The 19287-nt window shown below is 37.5% G+C and overlaps 1 protein-coding gene across 1 annotated transcript in view; it reads right to left on the minus strand.

Moving 5' to 3' along the window:
- Positions 1-9107: 9107 nt before the first annotated feature.
- Positions 9108-19287, minus strand: part of LOC127657175 (E3 ubiquitin-protein ligase pellino homolog 2) — a 34894-nt gene continuing 24714 nt past the window's right edge. Inside the window, exons 3-6 of the mRNA XM_052145849.1 lie at positions 19152-19253; positions 16432-16629; positions 16029-16217; positions 9108-14426 (exon numbers count right to left, since the gene is read on the minus strand). Coding sequence (XP_052001809.1) covers positions 13836-14426; positions 16029-16217; positions 16432-16629; positions 19152-19253 — 1080 coding nt within the window. The 3' untranslated portion in view covers positions 9108-13835. The remainder of the gene's footprint in view (positions 14427-16028; positions 16218-16431; positions 16630-19151; positions 19254-19287) is intronic.

Genomic DNA, 19287 nt, shown 5'->3' on the forward strand with positions numbered 1-19287 from the left:
GACAGGGAAAGTGTAAAGACTTCATAGTGCTTAGACATGTTTTCCCCACATAAGTTCACAACAAACGCGTCCTTTGCGCTAAAAAAAGAAAAGAAAAACTAACTAAAGCCAACACGAGACACCGAAGCATTTTGAGTGCTTCAACACGGGGTATTTTGACGGCAGAGCGCAATCGTTTCGCCGACTTGTTGGATATTAAATTCTGTCAAAATACGGGACACAATCAGGGTTGGGAAGGTTACTTTTAAAAAGTATTCCTTTACATAGATTGAATACATGATGTAAAATGTAGCCTAATTTGTAATGTATTCCGTTAGATTACTCAATGTCAGTACCGTAATCTAAATAATTTGTATTTCTTCGTCAGCATGGGCAGATTTTTTAAGTAAGAAAATACACTTTACTGCCAAAATACATACTCTGAAAAAAAGGCCTAAATATCTATTGCAGTTTTGCTACTGTAATTTATCTTGTTTTAAGCATTTTTCAATGTGTGTACAGATAAACCATAATTAAATTCTCATTTAGATTTCTTTGTTTTGTTTTTTTGGTAGGCCTACATCTTTTCCCTAATATCAAAGCTCTTACTAGAGAAAAAAAGGTCATGCTCTGGTGTGAATTTTCTTAATAGAATTTATTATAAAATATTGTGCCTGGTAACAGATGCATTTAAAGGTGAGAAATAGCATTTTAGCTTAGCATAAAGCTAAATGTTTACATGACAATTTACACAAGGTTTACTATTTTTTGCTGCTCCAAACATCAAAACCCCACAGAGTGTTCACAATTACATCCTTTTCTGATTGTTTGTGGAATCTGTTCATAGAATGAGGCAGAAAATGTATTATATAAGCTTCCTATACAATGTTAAAGGCTACATTGGTTTTGCATTTCTTGTAAAAATACACTAATCGCATAATAAACATTGGCAAGGTATGTAATTGTTTATTTATTGGATTTATGTTTCATCTGTCTAAGCATTTCTAACTGTTTATTGGTAAGCTGTAGCTAGATTATGTAGCTTCTCTATTAAGCTCCCAAGGGAAAAGTTCCTCAATTATGTAATATCCACCTTTTCACTCACAACCAGGGCTGGACTGGTAATCTGGCATACCGGGTATTTTTCCGGTGGGCTGACGCACTTTTGGGCCGATCAGGGGTGGAATGGCCATCGGGAGAGGCCATCACGGTGGTTCAGCTGCGAAACTTGCTGAATGGGTCGCGATAAGCAACAATGATCCATGGATCAATTTTTCGACTGAAAAGACTATGTTTAATGAAACAAATGACAATAAGAGGCAATCTCTTCAGTAATAAAAATACTTTTGAATGTAACTGTATTCCGATTACCAACTATTTAAATTGTATCTGTAGTGCAATACAGTTACTAATATTTAGTATTTTAAATATGTAATCCCATTACATGTATTCCATTTCTCCCCAACCCTGGACACAACCCTATTCAAGACACATTTTTAACAGTTTTAAGTAGGGATGCACCGAAATGAAAATTCTGGGCCAAAACCGAAAATCCAGGATGCACTTGGCCGAAAACCGAAACCGAAATTTTTACCTATTTAAAAAAAAAAAAAAATGTTGTGTATAATTTAATTTGATCGTTTTTCATTAATTTCATGAATTTAATTAATCTGAATTGAAAAACTACAAACCAATAAAATAAATCACACTTTTATTGAAAGTAGCACAACAAAATTGGACAAAAAATATATTAAAACTATATTAAATATTATTCTTCTTTCAGTTCTGTAAAAATCAAATTTTACAGATTTTATTAACAATTATCCAAATAATGTAAAGTTTTAGAAAACTATTATATGCACAACAACAGTCAAGTAATGAAATTAGCTAGCATCTTTCAAAAAGTTTAAATATGCAACAGTAATTTTAATTAAAACAAAAGGCAGAACACAGAATGGCAGAGGGATCTATTCCACTGATCTATATATAACTATAATATATAATTATATATATAGATAAGTGCTCTATTCTGTTTATGTAAACGTATGTACACTTTAAGTGAAAATGATTGTGCAAAACAGCAGTAACTGAACTAAATCCAACCTCAACTGTAAACGACAGATGTATCCTCAAGTGAAGAACAAGTGTAATGTAATTGCTATACACATCAAATTGGACCGCTTTCTATTTAAGTACAAGTGACAGGTTTCTCTTCAAGAACAAAAGTTGCTAAACTTTCTGACAGTCTCTCCTGACTGAAAGCTCATCAAGAACATGAGATGCTGCACTGAACAGTCTCTCACTCTCTGTGCTGGTGCTTGGGCAGATACCTGTGCGCAATCCGCGCAAGCAAAGGAAAGCGGTCTTTGTTTATGCGACCGTAGTCAAGGGGATTGTCGCTTCTGGCGTAGTTCAGCTATACGTCTCAAGTTGTGGTGTAGCTGCGCTAGTTGTGACATTTTCCTGTAGAATCTCTTGCTGTATTCTGCATATATATATCTTGAAAGTTCTGCTGAATAAACACTGCAGATCGCAAATTTGATGTCCTTATCAGAAACTTTGAAGAATTTCCACACCGCTGACATGATCGGCCTTTGTTTGGGAGCGCCGTTGTGGAATTATCTAACAGCTGTGATAAGGGCTACATCGATCCAGATTGAAATCAGAGCACTGAGGGGCGGGGCGAGGAGGTATATATTTTCGTCTCATATTTTCGGCCTTTTTTCTCTTAGGCCGAAAATTTTCGGCGGCCGAAATTTCGGTGCATCCCTAGTTTTAAGTTCATTTTAACTTGTCACACGGCATCTAAAAACAAGGCGTTCCTGTGAGAGACACTGAAAAAACAGCTATACGAGGCGGTCGAAGACATCTGTGCACAGTGGCTATTTGCTTTGCTAATTTTGTGTTGTGCACCCCTGAGCCACCGTGATTTTCCATGATATTTAAGCCCATTCATGAGAGAGCTCATTACCTTCAAATGTTTATTGAGTAAATAGTATAAGAGTAGTATCATCAACACCCTCCAGGATCTCCCTATTGCTACATATTGACCTTTTCTGACCAAGCTATTGTAAATGCACCAAAGGGTTGGGCCCAGATGATCCCCTTATAGTGTATCACCACAGGCCCCTAGCAATCAGCTCATTCTTCTGTTTTCACCGAAAGGCTTTGTGACTCTAATGGTCTGTTGTGCTGTATTAGCAAAGGTCCTGGGGTCCGTAGTGATGAGCTCACACTGTATTTGCCAAGGGTCCGGGGAACCTAGTGCTCAACTTGCACTGCATTAGCCATGGGCCCGGGATTTCACCTTCCAAATCAATCAAAATCAAATCACTTTATTGTCACTCAACCATATACACAAGTGCAACATTGGGTGAAAGTCTAAGGTGCAGTTCCGAGCAACATAGCAGTCATGACAATAAACAATAAAGATAATATATATAAATATGCAGTAAGGTTGTATAGTGTTGTATTGACATTGTGGCTGTCGGTTGATAGTCGGTTGCCGTTGTGTTGTTAAGAGAAATATAATTATGACAGTCCAACGTGAGAGTAATAAAGTGTAGTGCTGATATATGTTGATCAACATGAGCGATCAAGTGTTCAAAAGTCTGATTACTTGGGGGAAGAACTCCATTGGCATCTTGAGGCTTTGGACATCCCTGGTAGTCAGAGGCCCTGAATCACTTACAGCACCTTTAAGTTATTTTTAAAGGATATTATGTATTACCATCATACAGTAAATGTCCTAAAAACATGGTATTTCCATGATACTATGTCCAAAAGCCATGGTGTTACTATGGTATAATCTCCAAGAAACATGGGAATACCATGATACTTTTTGTAAGCATTATAAAAGGCTCTGACACCAATCTAATGTTTAAAAATTTTTTTTTAATGGGTTTAAATCTGGTAAGAAGCACAGCCAAACATAAACATTAACTTTCTGAGGTTGCTTTACGGTCTTGGCCTTTTTAGGGTTAAACCATTTTAAGTCATCTTAACATCCCTTGGACGTTTGCTGAGGCCCCGATCCCCTGGTTGAGAACCACTGGTCTAGGGCGTGTTTACATAGCAAAAGAATAAAAAAATCACCTAGGACGGAACGCAAAAGCACATTCAGTGTGAACGCCCCTAATAGTGTTTCCCAGTCAACACAGTTCTTAATAATAATAATTATTATTATTGATCTATTGTCACACATTATACATACATTTTTGCATATATACAGTGAAATATTTTTTTTTCACATATCCCAACTAAGCTGGGTTCAGACATGATATGGCACCCCTGGAGCCGATAGGGTCATGGGCCTTGTTCAAGGGCCCAACAGTGGTGTCTTTGCGGTGTTGGGGCTTGAACTCCTGACCTTCTAGTCAGTAACCCAGACCCTTAACCGCTGAGAGAATGTTATGAAATTTCTATCATAATTGGGAATCTACTGGAATCAAACGAGATTTATTTAAGAGGATCTCAAGTGAAATTCTGAAGAATTCAGTTTATCCAGTAGGATCATGTATTTGATTCTTAAGAGAATTCTTGTTTGATCCCATTTAGGATTGGTTCTTTGGTTGGTTCTCAAGAAATTATTTTAACACAGAAAAAGTTAGATACTTCAGCGTTACGCTTCGTTAAATATCTCCTCTCTCCAACTGTCTATAATTGAAAAGGTCCATATTACACATATTACATGAAATATGCAAATAATAAGGCCTACATAAATTACATGTTGTTTATTGGTACTATTAACCTGCTTGAGCACTGTCATGTAAAGTGCCACATGAATGACTATTTTCCGTAATAAATGGTTTGGTGTTCACAGTTCATATGAAGTGCAATGTTGAGTTTATTCTGAACAATATATTAAAGAAACCAAATGTTCTTTTAAATATTGGGGCAAAAAATTACATTCCTAAAGATTCAGGGCTCTATATTTTGGTTTGATGTCACAATTTACCTGATCGAAGGTGACATATCTCTCTTTTCTGCATGCTTTGATCCTTAAACAGTTCGCTTTTCGAGCTGGCAGGCATCCAGCAGGAGACAGCTTGCAGGCACTACATAAAAGACAATTTCCCTTCTCTCTCTCTCTCTCTTTGAGGACACATCATAAGGTATGCTTTTGCTACGACTAAGCCTTCCATATAACGTCTATAGTGGTTTAGGTGGATGTACAGTATATCATCCATCATTGAATGGTATCTTGGAATCCACTGTGCAAGAAACAATGAATGTTTTCTTTTTAGTTGTTATGTGTGTCATGTTCTCACCATGATGTTATTCCATAGGTTTGGAATGATATGAGGGCGAGTACATGACAACAGCATGTTGTGTTTACATATTTCAAATAATGACAGAACACAGTGTACAGGCATTCTCTGTGTATGATATTATACAGTATAGTGAGATGACCTTTTTAGTTATATAATATTACATCATACTCTTAGAATTCAGCACATTATAAAATAAACATTCCACAGACCACAAAAGACAAGCCATAAGCTTCATCACAAATGCAGACATTATGTCATTTTTAATAAACCCTCTTAAATGAGGGCAAGCCAAGCCGACGAGCTTTCCGTCACCTTTACTACGATGACTGTCATTTGGAAAGGCAGCGTTGAGTGGGACCGAGACACACATCCCATCTCTCCAGCATCTACAGGAGGTGTTAATTAGCAGTCATGGCATCCCACTGATCTTCCTTTTTAAAGCAGCTAAATGGCACGCTCAAAATCTAAATCCTTTTATATGCCCTTATTTGCAGAGAGAGCGCGTATGAAAGGAAGGAATATGTCATCACTGTTTGATGGATAATGTGCTTGCTATTGTTCGAGGCTGTGATTTTAGTGCAATTTTTCACATGCATAGAGTTATACACAGGCTACAGATGATTCATTGTGTAGACCGGTTTTAAAGCCATTATTTTAATGCATACATATCTGAAAACATCCATAAAGCATACGTGTGGGTTTAGTTAAAATAGTCTCAAAATCTTTTTGTTTTACAGTTTTTAAAAAGCGTTTGTCACCGGTATTCACATTTAATCAGAGCAGATGCTTTTATCCAAAGTGACAAATGAGGAACAAGCAATTCATCCCACAAGAACCAAAAATACCGGCATTATTACACTGCCATGTTTCAAAAGAGACAGCTAGACAAGTACTGAATATAGTAAAATTGTGTGAAATAAAAATGATTGCTAGCATATGAAGTATTTTTTTATTTTTCACAAATAGCAAATGTTTAAATGGTAATTATAATTATTTGAGAATGACTTAAAGTCATGAAATCTACACTGTCCCCTTACAACTGAGATGCATTGTCATTGGCAGAAGAGGATATAGCCTGCATTAATGTGTTAGTTAACTTGCAATAAATGAAAAAAAAAAAGCAATTATTCTTTCAAATTATTTATTCTTTCAGTTATCATTAAACACATTCACTGATGTGTCTGCAGGCATAACTTTGGCTCTTGAAAAGGTGGTTAAGTGTTAAAAGTGGAATATTTGGTTCTGTTAAATATGGTAACAGCACCCCGCTGTGGCCGCCAGTAATTATTACATGCAAACGATTTCTTACGTCACAATCGTTTATTTGTTTATTTATTTTGGAGTGTATCCTCATTGCGATTTTGCTATTTTTATTCATCCTTACTCTTTTTTTTTTGTGTGTGTCTCATTACACAATGTAAGATCTCCAAGTGATATGTTTGGTTTTGAACACTGTGGGATTCATCAGATATACTGATTTATCAGATTCTTTCAAGTGTTATCTTCAAAAAAAAAAAAAAAAAGAAGAAGAAAAAGTTCACTGTTGCGTTGAGCAACATGATGGGCTTGATGATGTAATGTAAGAGCAACTGAAGAACAGAGAAAAAGAGTAGGAAGAAGAACCCAGATGATCTTTATACCCTGAAATGGATTTAAAGTTTATTTGACCATAATGTCAAAGCAACAACACAGTAGCCACATCTTGCATTATTAAAGTACTAAATATTTCAACTATACTTCAGAGATTGGTTATGGATGTCAAAGTTTATGTGTTTACATAAGTTTCAAAAAAGTATATTTGTCCACAGACCAACAGCTTTATGTTCATGACTTAAACTGTACACTTAACACCGTTAAGTCAGAAGTTTACATACACCTTTACCAAATACATTTAAACTCAGTTTTTCACAGTTCCTGACATTTAATCATAGAAAACATTCCCTGTCTTAGGTCAGTTAGGATCACAACTTTATTTTAAGAATGTGAAATGTCAGAATAATAGTAGAGAGAATAATTTATTTCAGCTTTTATTTCTTTCATCACATTTCTAGTGGGTCAGAAGTTTACATACACTTTCTTTGTATTTGGTAGAATTGCCTTTTTTACTTGGGTTAAACCTTTTGGGTAGACTTCCACAAGCTTCTCACAATAAATTACTGGAATTGTGGCCCAGAACTGGTGTAACAATCAGATTTGTAGGCCTCCTTGCTCGCACACGCTTTTTCGGATTGAGGTCGGGGCTTTGTTATGGCCACTTCAATACCTTGACTTTGTTGTCCACAACTTTGGAGGTATGCGTTGGGGTCATCGTCCATTTGGAAGACCCATTTGAGACAAAGCTTTAACTTCCTGGCTCATGTCTTGAGATGTTGCTTCAATATATCCACACATTTTTTTCCTTCCTTGTGATGCCATCTATTTTGTGAAGTGCACTAGTCCCTCCTGCAACCATGCTTCACGGTTGGGATGGTGTTCTTCGGCTTGCAAGCTTCACCATTTTTCCTCCAAACATAACAATGGTCATTATGGCCACACAGTTCAATTGAAAAAAAAATGTCATTAGACCAAAGGACATTTCCCCAAAACTGAAGATCTTTGTCCCCATGTGCACTTGCAAACTGTCTGGCTTTTTTATGGATGTTTTAGAGCAGTGGCTTCTTCCTTTCAGGTTATGTTGATATAGGACTCGTTTTACTGTGGATATAGATACTTGTCTACCCGTTTCCTCCAGCATCTTCTCAAGGTCCTTTGCTGTTGTTCTGTGATTGATTTGCACTTTCCACACCAAACTACGTTCATCTCGAGGAGACAGAAAGCAGTCTCCTTCCTGAGCAGCTATGATGGCTGCATGGTCCCATGGTGTTTATAATTACATACTATTGTTTGTACAGATGAACATGGTACTTTCAGGCATTTGGAAATTACTCCCAAGGATGAAGCAGATTTGACATGACTGATTTTCCCATGATGTCAAGCAGAGGCACGGAGTTTGAAGATAGGCCTGAAAATACATCCACAGGTACACCTCCAATTGACTCCAATTAGCCTATCAGAAGCTAAATTAGGCTTGATGTCATTTTCTGGAATTTTCCAAGCTGCTTAAAGGTACAGTTAACTTATTGTATGTAATCTTCTGACCCACTGGAATTGTGAAATAGTCAATTCAAAATGAAACAATCTGTCTGTAAACAATTGTTGGAAACATTACTCATGTTATGCACAAAATAGATGTCCAAAACGACTTACCAACGTGACATCATAATGTATGCGCATGTATTTTATATTTTTTTGAAACTATTGAAAACACACTATGGCTTTCCATGTCCTTTGGCTGCCCCCTCCCATTTACCTCTGTTGTCAGGTAGATGTAGATGTCCTAAACGACTTGCCAAAACTATAGTTTGCCAATTTTAAATCTGTGGAGTGGTTAAAAAAATTAGTTTTAATGACTTCAACCTAAGTGCATGTTAACTTCTGTACTGTATATGCACACCCATAAATGTTAAATGATGCACTCAGTATCTTTTGTCTTTGTGTCATCTTAGACTTGCACCTAGTGGCTTGGATACAGCAGAATTTAAAATCAATAGTTTTCAGTTTCAGATGCCATTGTAGAAATGTATTATTCAGTCAGCCACGATTACATTAATCAATGAGAGAAATAACAGGATGTTTACTGAGATTAAGCCAGTAGTATTTGGCTGGTCATGTGATCATAACATGGCAGCACCCATGTGCAGACCCTCTCCATGTATAATAAAACAGCTTTTATAAGGTTACTGATATGACTGGGGTCTTCATTTGAAAGAGAGTGCTCATGATTTCTTCATTGTTTTACTGCAAAATGTGGTTTCACATTCATCTTTACAAACTGAGGGATGTGTCGAACTTTTCAAGTGGTAACCAAAATAAATATTGTTAATGTTTAAAGAGATAAATAGGGAAACACGTCTGATTGTCTTTTTTCTGTTTTATTCATTGTATGCTTCCAAGACCAAACAGTGAAGAAAAGGTCCTTAGAGATCACCAGAGGAATGTGGAAGTGGTGAGGATGTAGATAGATTGACAAAAACTATTAGTTCACCCAAAAATTAAAATTCTCTCATTCTTCATGCCATAATTTTTTTAAAAGACTCATAAAAATTGTTAATTTAATCATAGACTTTTCTTCAAATAGGTTTACTGAATTGTCCAGGTTGCAGTTGAAACTCATGTAATGTAGTTGTAGAACAAATGTCAAAACACTGTTGTCTTGGTGTTCTGAAGCTCTGTTCCATCAAAACACTGTAGTGTACTTTTTATTGTGCCGGTTTTGCACAACTGACCTTTACAATTGTTTACACAAGAATAGTGCTTCTTGGAAATGAATGGAATCTCGCTGTTGAAATGACATAAAACATACATTACATAAGAGACCTTTTCATTCAATCCTTTTTAGCATTTCCTTTTTTACATTTTTGGCCTTACTTTAGTTAACTCCACATGGAAGAGCCTCACACAAAACACGTTGTTAACAGACAGTAGAATTGTTAAGAAAATATACTGCCCACCAATTTATTTTTCTTTTGGTGTGACAATTTCACAAATGATATGTTTCCATAAATCAAGAAGGGAGTAAAAGATACAAATAAAATAGCTGCATTTCATCATCTTTTACAAACATTGACTATTGTACATCAAATGAACTGCCTGTACATCCAAAACAAATGAACTAATAAATCTAGACAAAAATATAAAACAAAACTTCCATGTACAAATAAAATCCATGGTGATGTGATAATACAATGTTTCTTTAACACTCAAGTCTGACAGTGACATGGACATTGACGAGTGTGGTAGAGCGAGTTATGGGACAATTTGTGAAAACAGGTGTAACCAGAAGTTGAAGCAAAGGCAATCAAAATAAATCGGATTACATACCATTGACAGAGTCAACGATCCAGACACATGTAATTAAGTTATGACCAGATATTGTTGAGGCTCATACATTCACATGGATTCTGTTGACGACTACCTACCACAGAGTAAAGTACATAACTGAATAAATATATTAGTAGATCTGTTTAAAAAACAACTGTACATGGGCTTTTGTGTAGTAAAATACTTTTCAGTGTTTAAAAAGCACAAAAAAGGCTCTAAATATGAAAGTCTTTAAAAAAAAAAATAGCCCTTTAATACGCCTAAAATATATTGACACCCCAGTAAAAATTGTCATCAGGCATAAGAATCCGCCTCTGCACAAACTTTAATGCCTCCACAACCAACCAAATATTTCGACTGAACAAGTTAAAGTAGGATGAATTTAGACCAATTACAAATTAAGGGACATATCATTTACGTTATCACTGTGCCTTAAATCTAATGTATAGTCTAAAGTATACGTTGGTTTTCCATGTGCCAGTACATCTTGCGCGCGGTGTGCATTATGCAAATTGCATCATCAGTAAGGTATGCACGGACTTTCCACATGCAGCCTAGATTTTCTAAAAAAGCAGACGGTCCCGGTCTTTGTGTGGCCCGCCATTGCAGTTGTTAGGGAGCATGTGTCAAACACGTCCATTTAGGCTTTGCAGTCAAGAGTATACTTTGAGAGGCTGAAACCAGACAAATTAATTGTATCCTAGTCTTGGGTCTCAGACCTCAACACAATAAGTTAACATGTTTGATTTCAATCTAAATTATTCTGCACATTTGGAAAACTCTTGATGCTGATTGCAGGATAGCCTACATTTCACACCAGCTTTAAATTGTACACTAACATCATGTGGAAAATGCGCATGTGGCAAGCAATGAATGGTACCAAAAATATATGGGACAAGCTTTTCAAGAAGTAGTAAATACAAACATTCATCCAGTCACAAGCTTTAAAGCCCATTTCAAAATATTTGGCAAAATCCTTTGTTAATCCAGTTACCGGTTAACCAGATACAAACAAAAATACCCTTACATTAAAGCTTAGAATCTGCACTCTAACCTTCAAAACATAAGAGTAATTAAAAAAAAGTGTTAGTTTCAAAATACTTTTAGGGATCTTTGATGCAGGTGAACTACTGAACCCCCTAAGAGAACAGAATGGAAGTTATTTCCCCTCACAATAAGTTTTGCATTCCCTTGCAGTTATTCTGGGTTCCCTCGCAATTGCTTTATTCGTTCCTTAAAGGGCTGGGAGATCGGATGATGTAATCAGATAGAGACGCTATCTGACAAATATCCCGATGCCAAATTGCAACACTCATAAATGGACGATTATCGACCATATCGGGAAATTACACAAATACCGAGCTGGGAAGTTGCCAAATATATTAAATAGTAGCCCAGGGTATGAAATGGTAATAAAATGAGTAACACCTACCAAATGCAGGTAGCCTATATCATGCACATTAATGATATATGGTCATTTACCCACCACTATAGCCGGCCAATTGCAAGACTTCTCGGAAAGACACATGATAATAAATGCGGTTAGACACAAAGACACACCCACTTGAAGAAACACACTATTGTATTTTGAAGACCAGAGGAAAGAGAAGCCGTCGATATGCGTGTCTGATGCACTGTTTGTTCAGAGAGTGTCTCGTGGAACATGCACATGTAAGAGTTCTTGCTCTCTTTTCGGTTTCTGTTGTCTGAAAACTATTTGCAAGAATAGGGTCATCTATGAAAATGCTGCAAATGACATACGACCATCTCAGGAGGTGCTCAAAGTCAAGTTTGCTTTATTTCCACAGAGCAGTTCACGCTTAACATGCGTAGTGAACGCAACTCTGCAGGTTAACTTTATAGCATGTGTATGTATACAACCTAAACAAGTTCACCTTGAACCTAAAATGTATTTATATTTTTATTTTATTGTTAATGTATTATTTTTGTTTGCATATATAATTGTCAATAGATATTAATGTAATTTTCCACCTGTTAGACAAACGGAAAGGTGGTTATATAGGATTTCTTTGTCCACTTCGTTATTTTAAATGTATTTTTCATTTAGTTTGAATTGCGATTTTAAATTTAGAAATAGCTTTGGTTTTTCGTGTTTCAATAAGTGAACTTAATGCAAAATTCAATAAAGCAAGAATATTCACAGATCTCTTGGCCACTGGGCTGACCTATTGCAATATTTGTTTTATAAAAATATTGTAAACATAATTGCCCAGCCCTAATTTCTAATGAAATAATTTCATTGTTTAACTACAGTAACCATACTTTATATCTGTAGTAAAACCCTAGGAAAACCAAAACTATGGTAATGAAAATATAATGCATCTTTCTGCTAAAATAAGTACAGGTTAGTACGGTTTTAACTATAGTAACACCATGGTTAATTTGTTGTACATTTATGTTTTTTTTTTTTAAATCATGCTTCCTGCAAACCCCCCCCCCCCCCCAATAAAAGTCACTACAGTCATGGTTAATCCAGTTTTACTGTATTGAAGCCATGGTTAATTTTCATAAAAGGTATATCATTTCTTTTTTGTAGGAACTAAGGTTTTAAAAGCTGTGGTACTTTTACCACAAACAAATCATTGTTACTTTAGTAACACTATAGGAACCATGTTTTATTACTATGGTTTTCTACAAATATCATGGTTAAAATATTGTAGTTATTGTAGTAAAATCAAGGTACATTTTGTGGTTATGGTTTTAGGTTCTTCAAATACCATAGTTAAACTGTGGAAAAATCATGGTCATTTTTGTAAGAGATGGATAAAGTTACTGCGAGGGAACGCAAACCTTTTTGAGAGACAAAGTAAAACTATTTTTAGGGAATGTAAAACTTCAGAAATGACTTTCCATCCCTGTCTTCTAAGGGGCTCCGTTGTGAACATAGAATGCTAAAATTAAAAATCATGAATTAATTTCATAATGCACAATCAAATGGAAAATAAAGCATCCACCGTGAACACGCTCTTAAAAAGACTCGTGGAATTTATGTTGGTAGTTCTTCATGCCTTAATCAATCTTTGGAAACAACCATTTTAGTATTGTCATTCCCAAATCAATACTCCAGCCAGTAATGGATCCTTATTTGTAGAAGCTTCTTGTGGAATTTGGCATATCTGATCCTGATCTCTGAGAGTTCCCACACAGTAGACATTGAAATGTTTGCCTGTTAAAATTTAGATGCTCAGTCCTTTTCATAAAGATCTTTTAACACTAAAATCAGATAATGAGGTTCTTTGGAAATTATGGGAAGGACAAATGTTAAAGCAGGGCTGCTACAAAACTACACTGACAAGTAGATCAACAAGTGTTGGATGAAGCAGCCATAAACTATCCCGTTTACAAAAGCATCAGAAAATCTCCTGAGTGTTGTGGTAATGCTGGTGTGAACTGACATCTTGTGGACTAGAAGATAAAACAACTCTTTGTTGGCAAATCATGACAGACGCCTCCTGTCAATCGGTAAGGCAACTTTGAAAATCATCTGAGCAAAACCTTGCTCTCCAGCATAAGCATTTCAAGGGCATAAGCATTTAGGAGTCTGTTCTTAGTAACAACCTCTTTCAAACCTCCTTTGGATTATAACAATTCAAAGTCCAGTATACTAGTGTCCAATCATTCAGCTTGATGTCGTCCACACACTCAGTCTATAGGCCCTTGGAAGATCAATTTGGCCCACTTTTGTGTCAGATTGAGTTGGGTTGCACAGAACGGGCACGCGGCATGGAAAGCATGAGTACCGTGCGGTAAAGGAATTTCTGCCCAATAGCGGGTTGACTTTTCAGAGCACACGTGGCCACAGGGTACGAAGGCATATGTTGGTGCACCCGTATCCACATAAAAGGCTGGTTCACACCCGAGCCAGAGTGGTACATAGGGGCCTATAGCTCTACACATGGGACACTCTCTCTGAGCATTGGAGTCTCGTTCAGAGCGGTGGCCCCAGTCGTGGTAGCCATGAACATGGCCACAGGCCAGGTAGACCCAGGGCTGCTTGTCCTCCTGGGAGGGGATGCTGGTCAGGGCACGGCTGCAGCGCTGCATGCTGGGGAAAGCCAGGGTGTTGAGGCCCACAGGACATTGAGGTCGGGCTGCATTCAACTCTTGCCGCAAGGCCTCCAGGTGCTTCTGAGTGGGGGTGTGGAACAGCCCGTCAGCAGTACGCCAGAGCAGCGTGGCTCCACACAGGTCAACCAGAGACCCATCCTGCAGTACGTTGCTTTCACCCTCCACCTGAGCAGCAAATAAAACAAATATTCAAGGACAACACACAAAGTAGCATGGCCTCATGTGCCATGTTTATTTTATAAAACAATTACTACAGAGTAAAATAACATTTGAACAATTTTCATTTAACAATATACAAATGTGTCGTTAGTATTTGAGCAAATCAATTAAATGTTCTTTTGTTCTTCTCTCTTAACTTTTGTTCCTTTGTATCTAGCTTGATTTTTCAAGGGTTATATCATGGTTATATGGGTTGCACATCACTGAAAACCAATATTGCATGTGCATTATAAACACATGTTCTTAATCCACTGATCTCCTCATTCCTTCACTGTATTTCATTGACTTTTGCTCATTGGGACAGTGAGCACACCAGCAAAGCACCCCAACTCTTGCTTTTATTTCCGCTCACATTTTGATGTCCTACCATCTCTATTGTGAGTGCATTATTGTGCTTCCCTGTCCTTCCCCAATTCCCACCCACTACCCTACCAACATTTTACACCCATTTAATTTTTTCCAGTTTAAGGTGTGAGTGACTGGTGTTGATCTAGGGGGTTTAAAATGTCACTATGGGTTTTCAACACTATGTGCAGAACCACACTCTACCTGCAGAGGGAGCTAGAGGTGCAAACACTCATACTGTTAAAAGGCCTATAGAGCACATTCCTCTAAATAAGTAAACAAGTACCAAGGGGTCAGAACACACTCCTTCCCCTCCTTTTATAGATGTCAGACATTCTAAAAACACCCTAGCTTGCTCTTACCAAATGAGACCAGCATGAAGCATTTAGACAATAACACTATGACATTTTCCAAAATGCACACAGAAATGTTCTAAATACATCCTATTACGCTTAATCTGCCTGTATCTAGTGATATTTCAATATAATCGGTTTTATACATTTATTTTTGTAGATAGTTTTGTTCAGATTATTCCAATCTTCTTACCAAAGAGTACAGTACTTGCATAAGTTTAGGGTTCTTAACCTTAAGGTTGGGTAAGGCCGGTTCACACCAAGAAATACATGGAAGCATAGTGAAAAAACATTCTGGTCATTTACATGCTTTAAAAGCAAGTTACTTGCATCTGGACAAAACAGATTCCACTCACTACAATACAATTCACTCCCAGTGTAAACAGGCCTTTAATGGTGTTTAATGGTGATAAGGATATTTTTAACACAGTTTCAGTTTAAAAGTCACCATTACCATGGTTTGAACCAGTACAAGTCCTTCCAGCCAAGAATCTTAACCACTACACCAACACCACACCAATTGTGTTAACTGGAATTTTTGAGATCAGAGATTAAAGAAATTTCCTGACCCTGGACCTCCAATCCGAATCTTTAGTACAGATAATTAATCAACTAAAATCTAGACGATCCATAATTTTTTTTGTATTCATTTGCTTAAATTAATTTTATCCAACAGGAATTGACTGGATTGTGAAAAGTGGGCATTCCATACCAGAACGGACCAGGTAGTTGGATCGGAAGTGGTTGAAACATGTTTGGCTCTTTATTGGTTTGTTAACTTTATTTCTCAGCCCAGGGAATAGTAGCTACATTCTGCACTAAATTGAGCAGCCGCAGCTTAATCACTAACCAGTTTGCCTCGAGTCTGAGCGGACCGTGTTTCTCTCAGCGTGTAAACATCTCCACACACCGATATCTCCCTCCACACACCAGGCTTGGATTCCTCTGTGAACCCACCCCGCGGGTGCATGACTAGCACACCATTGGTTGTCAGCCCATCCATGTGACCATCTGGATTCTTCCATTTGGCTGCCTTCTCCTACAGAGACACTTAATTACTATACATAAACAAAAAATGTCTGCACTGCACAGATACACCTATATTTACCATGTTAGTTTAGATAATTTCCACTGGATGAGAAGTGGATACCTCCCAAGTCAGCAAAAAGTATATTTATAAATAAAAGCTTTTTTTAAAAGCTCACGTTAAAGAAAAATGTATCTCAAAAAAGGTATTTCCACAGCATACTTACTCCGAGGAATATATTTTTGGAAGAATCGAAGCCTGCGGCGTAGATGCGTGCTGTGTAGGGTGGGTTCCGTTCACACACCACGCGGCAGGCGAAGCGGGAGATGGTGCTTTGAGTGATGGGAGTTTCCTCACTCTCCCCACCCCCTGACACTGTGTCTGTCACCACAAAGTCAATGGGGCCCTCTGTCGATCGTCCAATCTAAGACATAAAAAGAAAATTGCCCATCTACCACTTACAACCTCAAAATGCTTCCAACTGTCAGACAAAAAAAATATTAGTTTACTTACAACGGTGTACTTTATGGACAACACCTGTGGCATGCTGTTAAACACCACACACACACACACCTCCATTTTAAGGTTTACATTTGTAAACAAGGCAGCACAAATTACACTTTTTTTTTTGCATTAAAGCTTTCCACAGGTTGCAATTAATATTTTCTTCAGTCCTTTAGAAGCTACAAACATCTAACAAATTTTGTATCAATTTATTTGCAGGACAATTTTCACAATTGGTGTAAAAGGTTGTTCGTTTTAAAATACTGTTATTTTGAAAATGTGTGCAACTGTGTGAATAGGCCAAACTTTATAGGAGTTTAGAGCTGCAACTAATGATTATTTTGATAATTGTCAAATCTAATGATTATTAGAACCATTATTAAACCATTCAAGCGATTATTGTAACGATTAATCATTAGCTTTTCAGCTTGTGCCTCGACTTGGTTGTATTAAACATGCGAGCCTCACTGGAACCCAGATTTTAGCTTTTTCTTTTTTTTTTTTTAAAAGAAAAGAAGGGGCAAGTCAAAATACATTTTTGTGGTAATCATTATTATGCCACAAATGCTGTTGATGGAGCTCAACTTGTATTGAACCCAGAACATTCCTTTTATAAAGCTGTGTATCACAGACTTTTTATATGATGATTCAATATGGTCGCAAGCATCACGTTATAATCTAGCTGCAGCTAATGCATGAGAGGGACGAGCATCCCCGTGCAAGAGTGTGCATCAACCAGGTCTCTCCCCATTAGATTGGGTCACTTGACGTGCCTCTTCAAAGTGGCACTGACCGCACAGAGAAATGCCAGTTTCTGAGTTTTAATAGCATGGCACACTTATTATTTTAACTAATAAAGGATGCACTAAAAGATACAACGCCGGCGTGTTTCCTTTTTAGACGCTCTGACATGCAAGTTTTTCTTGAGTGGAATGCCTGAACCGGCTCGGCTTTATTATTTCACAATGACACTAGTTTTGTATTTTTGCATTATAATTCCCCTCACACCTTGCAATCTACATCAGCCTTTTAGGCCTTAAGTAATTTCCCTGAACTATTTTCTCAGCAGTAAACAGGACATGGGCAGAATTTAGTTTTTCATGAATGTGCCAGGACTTGTTTGAAGAGCCTATTTTAGGTTTAAACAGGGATGGCAATTCCCAAGAATAGAGGTGCTCATTTTACTGAATCCGGTTTATAAATGCACATCCTAAAATAAAGATGCAACCTTCTCCACTTTATTTCCTTATTATAGAGAGTTTCGGTTTTGTCCCTGTGAGTTGCTGCTGGTTCCCGTTTTTGCTTTTCTGCAATCTCCATGGCCCTTTTCCTCATGCACAGACCAAAAAATACACACTACCGTTGTATCGGAGCATGTGCCTGTACTTTCGTGGGGGGGTCTGCATCCAATCATAGATTTTGATTAGAGTATGTCAGTCAGAGAGAAAGAGTTTCGCCTGCTCAGTCAAAAACTGAACTTTATTAAAGCTATAAATGCATTTAAGATGCAACAACGGGGTGTTTCCTTTAAAGACGCTCAACATACAAATTTTGCTTCAGAGGAGCGGCAGCTCCACTTATTCCACAACTATAGTGCTTCTGTATTTAGTTTGTATTTTTGTATAATTTCTTTATGCCATGCAATCTTCATAACCTGAAGCTGTTTGGAAAGTTTAGAGTATTCTAAACTGGAATCTGGACTGCAAGATCGGTTTTCTTCCTCTCCTCAATCAGGCGCGAGCTACAGTGCTCCTCCTACATGTCATCATTAGTTTCATATGATCTCATGTTATGTTAAATGACATCAAACAGGGGCCTGGGTAACCCCTGGAGTCACCCCTGGAATCCAGAGCGTGCTGATTGACTCCAGCCAGGTTTTCTAAGCAACCAAATTGGCCCGGTTGCAAGGGAGGGTAGAGTCACATGGGGTAACATCCTCTAGGTCGTGATTAGGGGCTCTCGCTCTCAATGGGGCACATGGCTAATTGTGTATGGATCGCAGAGAGTAGCATTAGCCTCCCATGCTCCTCCACCACCCGAATTGAGGCGAGTGAGTGAGTAACCGCACCACCACGAGGATCTACTAAGTAGTTGGAATTGGGCATAAAAATGCGATAACATTTTTTTTTTTATAAAAAGACATCAAATAATTATTCGACAATGAAAAATTGTCACATTTTTTGTCTGCGTTGATGCATTTTTAATAAACTTTAAATTGATTATGGACAGACTTTGTTAAAAACGGTTTCACGGTTGTCAGCAGGATAAAAATAATTTAGCATAGGACTAGAAGTCCAATAAAAAAAGGTGGACCACAACTGAAAAACACTGTGGTCTGATGCAAAAACAGGTTTGTGTGACCAGCCCCTTGGGAGGCAGCTCTCTACTTTTGAACAAAGCTAAAGTGTCATGTATGCATAAGGTTTTTTTGCAAAACATTACCTGAAACATGTCCGTGTCTTTGTCATGGCTGTACTCCACCACCACCGTCTGGTTTCTGGACAATGTGTAGGAGATGCTGTGCTGGCCTTTACAGTTCACTGCCTGTCACAACACAAACATACAGAATTTGAAGGAG

Source organism: Xyrauchen texanus, chromosome 16, assembly GCF_025860055.1.
Source record: "Xyrauchen texanus isolate HMW12.3.18 chromosome 16, RBS_HiC_50CHRs, whole genome shotgun sequence".
Taxonomy (NCBI): domain Eukaryota; kingdom Metazoa; phylum Chordata; class Actinopteri; order Cypriniformes; family Catostomidae; genus Xyrauchen; species Xyrauchen texanus.